This window comes from Uloborus diversus, chromosome 9 (assembly GCF_026930045.1).
Source record: "Uloborus diversus isolate 005 chromosome 9, Udiv.v.3.1, whole genome shotgun sequence".
Classification (NCBI taxonomy): Eukaryota; Metazoa; Arthropoda; class Arachnida; order Araneae; family Uloboridae; genus Uloborus; species Uloborus diversus.
The window spans coordinates 133,794,684-133,803,212 of record NC_072739.1 but is presented as its reverse complement, the minus strand read 5'-3'; the positions used below and the strand labels follow the sequence as shown (position 1 = coordinate 133,803,212).

The window sequence follows — 8,529 nt, the reverse complement described above, 5'->3', positions numbered from 1 at the left end:
GCTTGGGTGGATTTATTTTCTCTGATATTATTTAATACCTGCTCTTCCACGCTACTAAATACTACAGGATGTCCAAGCTTGTTTTGTGAACAATCTTTTAATTTCCTTTTTAGAGTTGATATACTTAAGTCAAAATGGGCTGATGCCACTCTAAGACTCCGGAATTAGTTGAATCTGGACACAATCGTAATTTTTCTCTCAATAATCCGAATTATTTCCTACTTCAAGGGGTTCTCTTCTACTTTCGGACCATTTTTATCCCCAGATCTGCAAATAAACGGGTATAAATAGTAACTAACCTCTTTATTTTAAAAGATTACAAACCTTACTTAACATAATTTAGTGATGAAATGTGGGCTGGGGCTGCCTGAACGCTGGGTTCAGATAGCCCCATTTTAAAGGAACCAGTGCACTTAATAACTTATATTAGCTACTGTGTTAATTATATAGCTATAACCTTAAAACTCTTTTATTTTATTAAGATATAGAATGCAAACATAAAATTATCTTCCCCTTGATGATATCAGATGCTTCCATGAACTTACATGTAAAAGTTTGCAGACACTAAAAACAACTGTTTAAATAGCTTACAATCATAACCTCAATCAGAAAAAGACGTTAATAGCAGAAACGTTGTTTCATGATCCAGCCTCTGCCCAGTGCTGCTACCTCTCATGGAGAAAGTTTTTTAAGTCTACACATTGAGCTTTATAGGATCAGAACGGATTTTAAACACTTTTTTCTCATGGGTTCAAGTAGCCCCTGGAAGTTTAAGTAGCCCCACTTTACGGTAATGTAGTCGAAAGGCATTAGGTGCAGCTGTCGAGTCTTGTTAAATTTTTTGAAGCAGTATTAATTCTGCTTTGACGAATCTCCAAATACCATCAAACACTCCTTTCTCAAGAAAGGTTACTGAATAATTTCAAGTGATCTTGAGAATGTTTCAATTTTCAAACAATTTGAAATTCAAAACCAAAAAATTGTGTTTGAACTGAGAAGAAACTCCATCTGAAATTACATTCACCTTTCAATGTCTGAGATAGGTATAAACTCTAATTTCTCCATAATCTAAACAGTCAGAAACAGGGCCGGATTTGGAAGTGTGGAGGCCCCGAGGCAACGAAGGAGTGGAGGCCCCTAATCAGGTTTCGAAAAAAGCATCATATTTTCGAAAATATCCGATACATTGATATATATCCGAATTTTATTATATATATATGTATATATCCGATATTTTCGACCCGTGAAAGTTAGGATATTTTGTAAAAATTTTACTGTGGGGGCCCCTTTGTTGTGGAGGCCCCGGGGCAGTTGCCCCGCCTGCCCTCCCCTAAATCCGGCCCTTGTCAGAAACTAGCACATAGCTTTTATTCGTAAATTCATGCATATCCAATGTGAAAAGTACAGCGAGAATGGGGTGGTTTCCTTCAGTCAAAAGTATTACTTTTAGTAATTGAAATGGATAGAATGAGCAAAAAAAATTACATGGACCCAGAAAATACTTTGACTTTCCCAACAGTTTTTTTTAAATTCATTTTTTGAAGTGTCCGATTTTTCAAACAAGGTGTGGTATTTTTGACGTCACAAATGATGCAATTTGGTGCATCTTTCTACAATTTTTCCATGTTATGATAATCAAGCAGCGAATTAAAATTGCGCTCTACGCTTGCTATCAACCATATCGTTGCCAATACACGTGAGTAAAGATGCGAATTAAATATTTTGTTCTGTGAATGGCAACATTGAATGGCATTTCATCATTTGTGATGTCACACGACAGAAGTGTAACAATGAAAGCGCACCGATTTAAGTAATTTTTTTTTAAATATTAAACTTAAAATAAATTATTTAAAAAATAATCAGATCCTATGTTTTTAAGCATGCCCTTTCAGAAAAAAAATTTCTTTTAAAATTTTGGAACCGACCCCATTAGTCCAGTGAACATTTTCAGTTTTCCTTTAATTTTTAAACAAAATTTAAGAAATCCACGCGTGCGACACTTATGTTCACATGCCCAGCGCTTTTCAAATTTTTCAAACTTTAACCGTGTTTACCATACATGATGGTTTGCCATTAAAGATTGTTTTAGTTGCTTTTTCAGTAACTGGTACGGAGAGTCATTTTAAGAGCAATAATGTGTAAATAAATGTAAAAATATTACCGAGATAAACAAACAAAACTTCTTAGCGTTTTTTTTAAACATAAGACAAAAAAAAAAAAATAATAATAATAATAATAATATACTTTTTTAAATAATATTTTTATCCATTCATTTATTTATTTATTTTAGATAAAATGATTGATAGTTTGATAAAAACAAAAGCGTGTTGCGTTTAGAAAATAAAAATAATCTAAAATCATCTAAAAAATGAAAGGTCTAAAAATGCGAAGTTTTGGTAACGGAAACAATGGTACGTCAACGTTACCATTGATTTATCGAATTATTTACTTTTTTTATCACAATGTTATTTAACTGAAACGAAAGTAAACCTACATTTTGGGAGTTTTTTGCAGAAAAATAAATTTTTGCATCATTTTAAATCAAAATTAGTAACGGAAGTACCAAAGTAAGTTTGAAAATTTTCATAAGCATTTTTAGACACATTAAATTGATTGTTAAAAATCTTCATGCACTAATCAGAAACTTTGAATATTGTACAAATTAAAGAATTGAAAAGGAATTAAATTTAATGTTTTCCCTTTCAAATACGTCCCTCCCCCCCTCTTGTCAAATATTATCCTTGTTTAATGCTGATTATAATTTGTTGATATATGCCTAAACATGAACCCAAAACCAAAAATCTGTTGCAAGTATAAGATTTTATCAACACATCTTCAAAATCTCCAAGCTTTCACCTTTAAAATGAGGTACCTTTCACTTCTTTGCGGAAAATTTGATTTTTTGGGAAAGAGTTTAATTTGAGATGATTTTGCCTGTAAAGTATTACGTAGCACTAATTTTGGAAGTTGATGATGCAAGTGAAAAAAAAATTACTGCTTAATTTGCTAAAAAGAATAGAAATAGCGACGCCATTTTTTTTTTTTTTTTTTTTTTGAGCAATCACGATTGCTTATTGCTCTCATTTGACTGTTTTTGGCGTGCATGTTTATTTAACACTGTTTTATATGCAAAAGTAAAATATGTTCTCATAACTTTCGATAAATTTAACAGATGTAAATGTTTTGTTTTATACTTTACCATGATATAGATTTAAATGTCAATAGATACTTCATATATGGTTGCATTTACAAAAGATATTTCATACTAAAAATTCACCTACTTTATCAAGTAGGACCCATTTATCCCTCGTTTAGATGAGCTTGCTTTAAATTTAAAAAAAAAAAAAAGGTGTTTAAACCACTTACCCCTTTGTATTGGGTAAGTGAGAAAGTTACATTGTTTAAAAAAAAAATCCTTAAGAATATATAAAGCATTAATTTAACCAATAATCATGAACTTTTGTTTGTTTTAATAAAATCCAAGATAAAGTCAAAAAAAAAAAAAAAAAATTTTTCAAAACTTTTGTATCAATCATCAAAAACGAACTGTTTTAAAACCGGAACCTACTTACCCCAACCAGCCTTATATAAGAATATTCCATACATGTTTCAATATGGCATATTTAATTTTGTTTTCCTCTGAAAAAAAAAAAAAAAAAGAAAGTCCGCACCGTTTCCTTGTAAGACAACATGCATTTCAGTTCGGAATGAGCTTACCTTTCAGTACTAAGCGTACTGATTTGGGGCAATAAATTAATTCAATTATTTTATATTTATTGGATAAAATATTTTCTGCCAACATTCGTTTTCGGCTATGCTTTCTCGATCAACCTTCAACACTAATGTTCTGTACAAAGAATAGTGGACGTTACTAGTATCATCTAGTAAATAAAGTACTAACTAAAATGGTAAATTGCCTGCTGCATTAATAAAAATTATTAGGGTCTGGTGGGGTAAAGTGGTCAAAAAATCGTAGGTTTTCAACTTAGGTGGATAATAAATACAATAAATTCTTTAAACACTTCAACTTTTTTTGTTGTTATTTTACATTGCATTATTAAAGAACACGGGGTGCATAGAATTTCAGGGAAAAAAATATTTTTTTAAGTAGTTTTATAACATTTTCATTTCCCTATGTATTTATGACCACTTTACCCCATGGGGTGGGGGAAAGTGGTCATAGCATGGGATAAAGTGGTCATAGTTTAAAATAGATGCAAAACATTTATAAATAACCGTAATATTTGTATATTTCGATTATAGTCGATTACAGTTACAAGTATATGCACGAGAATATGCGGGTATACATAAGCATTTATACGTGATTACCTACAGTATACGTGTCTAAGCGAGTACATACGTGTCACGTGTATATACAAGTATATACGCGTATAAACGAACATCATATGCGTGTATGCACTTCTTTCTCAAGTATATACATGCATACCTGAGTATATGCGTGTATAGTAGTCATATATACGCATATATAGGTATACATACATACATTTACGGGTATACACGAGTTATTTCGTGGATATATCCAGTGCGTGTTTGTACATGTCTACTCACGTACATATATATGGAAGCAACGAGTATATACGTATGTTTACGTGCAAACACGATTATGTACCAGTATAGACGTATATACGTACATTTACGTTTATATCAGTACATGTATGTATACACAGGTATATCCTCTAATATACATATATGCTTACAGAGTGAATCCAAGGTCTGGGGCAAAAACCAAAGGGGTGTGTGAGAGGAGAGGATACGAAGCTAAGAATCATAATGAAATTATGGTCGCTGACGCGCTACATGCACACTGAGCCAGAAATTGATGGATGCAAAACAGGCCACAAATTTGTTACACAAACATGATTTACCTGACCGGCTGGTGGCGTGATGGTTAGGCGCTCGCCTTGCAGGTCTGTGGACCCGGGTTCTGAACTGGGGATGCCGGTCGGTGGATTTTCGACATGAAGAAAATCATCAGCGCACATGTCGTATGATTATGCGGCATGCAAAAGATCCCTAGAGCTTAGAACTTTTGGACGTTTGGCTTAGAACTCCCTAGGAAAAAATTAAATTCCTAGTGCAATGTCGTATCAAAGAGAGCCCAGGTGCCTCCACCTAGTGGAAACTGGGCGTCAAAAAAACTACTGTGTCATATGCATCAGCGCCTTAATGGTGACACATAAAAAACTGATGCATTGTAGGGGAACGCACTAGGTCTGGTTATGGCCCAGACGCCTCTTCAGGTGGGTCTCTTGTACAGCCCAATTGGGGAAAAAAAAGATGATTTTAACCAACATTTTAGTTTTTAAGAAATATTTAGAGCAGATATTGAAGTTACGGCCTGTAGTAGCTCTAATCCACGCATCGCAACAAAGGTACAGCGACTGATAAAAGTTTTTCGAAAGTCTCATTATTGCAACAGAAAGTACTTTGTGATTACGACGCATGTATTACAGCAACCAGCCACAAAGTTCATCAATCACTTTAACACTTTCTTAAGATCTAAAATGTGTAAAATTGTTTTTGTGTAATAAATTTGTGACCTGTTTTGCATCCCTCAATTTCTGGCTTTGCGTGCATGTAGCGCGTCAGCGTTGTGTTTGTGACCATATTTTTTTATGATTCTTGTTTCTTCTACTCCCTTCTTACATCTTTTAAGAATTTGCCATTTGCCAATTATCATATGCTTGTGTGTAAGTGTATACTCGAGTTACAATTACGTACGCATATATACGTTTCTACCTGAGAAAATAAGTGTTCGTATATATACGAGTATAAGCGAGTATATACGTGTTTTGTCGAACGTATACCTTTATAGACAAAAAATACTTGCAGATACCCATATACTACATGTTTATTGGTGCATTTATGTGAATGCGTATGTATACGTGCCTACACGAGTATATGCGCATCCATACGCATATACTCGTATATTTAACCCTGTTTACTGTAAAAACAATACATATTAAGTAAAATTAATATTTCATTTGTGTCTGCCTCATACTTAAAGATTACGTGACATTAGAAGGACAATATTCGTTAAGCCTAATATTATGACCACTTTACCCCATCTTACTTAAATTGTTCTGAAAAATTAACCAAAATAGATTCAGTTAACTGCTAATGAGTAAGAGTTCTTGAGACATGTAGGTAGCTTCCTGTGCAGTCAATCTGTTCATAATTATAACAAACAAAATTTTCCAAGAAAGTTAAAAGAGGTGTTCAGATTTTGAAATTTTTCATATTCACACAAAGTATTTTATTTTACCAAATAAAATTTTGCCAGATGTGAAATTTTGTATTCAAAATGTAGTTTCTAACTGCCCTATCCTAAAATAAAATTTTCACGTTCATTCGAACATTTATTTCCAAGCTATAGCCATTTATCTGACGAATGACCACTTTACCCCATTGACCATTTTCCCCCACCAGACCCTATATATCGATAAGAATTTGCAATAAAAAGTTTGCAAAGCATTTATGTACAAAATGACTTGACATTACACAGAAAGATCAATGGATATTTTCTCTGCTACAGAACATAGTAGTTGATGCATTAAGGTTCTACATTCTGTACATAAGTAGAAGAAAAGTATACTCACTTCACTAAATCATTAATGTCTGATACACGAAAATCCGAAGCAAAAATCAGTGTTTTCACTACAGTTCTGTCACATTAAACTGTGGGCCTTTGGTAATGACTACGTCACTTAAACTGCTTGATTGTTGCAATTCAATGGTTTGCTCTTTCTTCATCACCAACAGAGCACTAAAGAGCTTTGCAACGCCCATTCTGTTCTTTCCCTTCGTAAGTTTTCGAAAACTGATTTCCTCGTTGTCGAACTGATTAAATATCCTTCCTAAGTCTGAAACAGTACTCACCATAGCTTCTTGCTCGCTTGGAACATCATCTCGAGATATTTCAAACAGGTTATTCTCATCAGTATTATTCGCAATGATGTTTTCGCGTGAGGATGTGTCATTTCCAATCAATTGTCTACTGTCGTCCTCATCACAGTATGTATCTCCCAGAGAATCAAACAGGCAGGAAGCAGAGCCATCAAAATAGTCATTCACAACCACGGCATGAACTGAAGACGACTCTGTTGGTTCGTCAAGAGTTTTGTGGTTGTCAAGAGTTTCTTTTTTTTTCTGCTGTATCTTGTCCGTGGTCTTTTTAAAGCGTTTAGTGTTATAAAATTTTCTAAGTGTTTTTGAAAGAATGTGCTGTCCCGGCTGATCAAATAGCTTCTTAACCGTGATAGACTTTAACTTTTGCAACTGTTTCGTCTTTGGACCTAGTTTTAAATCTGTAACAATATCATCCGTAGAGGTTATATTTTGCTTGATTTGTTTGAGAGCAAGAAATGTGGTCTTGTCAACCTTTCTTCGTTTTCTTCTAGGTGCTGACAATCGGGAGGAACTTTTTTCAGAAGGTGAAAGCCTTGGCAGAATGATGTCCGAACGACTGGAGTCATCGTCATTACCATGACTTGAAGTTTCGCTTGATAAAAATATGTCCGGTTCTGCAACGATAGATTCCGGATTCAATGAATCTTCTAGAGAGTTATCTAAATTTAAGAAATCAATTTTGTCTAGTAAAGTTTGGCGAACAGCTCCTCCAAACCCATCTTCAAGACAGGAATCTAAGGATAGGGATGTACAAGGGGTTTCCTGTAAACTGACGTCGTTTGGTGATAACGAAAGCCATTCATTAACAGAATTTTGATCTCTGAAAACATGAGGTGTGTAATCCTCAAAATCTTCTGAAATCGGTCCTTCTGGTTTTGTTATGTCGAACTCTCTTCTTCTGTGTAGTACGAAAGATGCTTCCAACTCTTCAGTGGTTGTTGGTTCCAGTTGTGTGAAAAATTCATATGGACTTAGAGTTTCCATATGGGAGAGCTCTTGTAGAATTATCGTCTGTCTTTGTTTCCTAGTTGATTTTTTAAGCTCATTGGTAGCAAAGTGTTTCAGTCTTGGGAGCAAGCTGGACACGTTATTAAGAGTACTTTTTACTTGGGAAGAATATATCACCGTTACTCCCAGCAAGAAGTTACCGCACATTATCAAGCGTGTGCGTTCAACTGTCCTCAGAAATTCTTTCACAAAAGGACAGATTTGGAGTTTTTCCGTTTCTTTTGGGGCTATTTTTTTAAACCAACGTGGGTTCAAAAAATTCCTTTCGTCCATGTTTTGAGTCAGAAATGTTTGGCACCTATAAAAGCGCCCTTTCCCAAGAAACTGGCCTTCCGAACTAAATCAACTCGACGCATCGGACTTTCTGTCACAACTAGCTGGCTAAGCGTGCTGTTGATATATTTCTAATTCTGAGTAACACGAACTGGCGAAGGCACTGAAGACAAAAAATAAACTAACGAAAATACACGGAAATCAACTCAAACATTGAAACGACTGGTTTACAATTTTTTCTTTCTTTCTGAGAATCAGATTTTAAATAATGAAAGCAAATCAAAAAGAGGAAGTGCAAGTTCGACGACTAAATTTTTG

At 34.3% G+C, this 8,529-nt stretch overlaps 1 protein-coding gene across 1 annotated transcript; it reads right to left on the bottom strand.

Annotated features, from left to right (window-relative positions):
- Positions 1 to 6,678: 6,678 nt before the first annotated feature.
- Positions 6,679 to 7,914, bottom strand: LOC129230507 (double-strand-break repair protein rad21 homolog). The gene has a single exon (XM_054864908.1). The coding sequence runs from the start codon at positions 7,912 to 7,914 to the stop codon at positions 6,679 to 6,681; it is 1,236 nt and encodes a 411-aa protein (XP_054720883.1).
- Between the last annotated feature and the right edge of the window lie 615 nt (positions 7,915 to 8,529).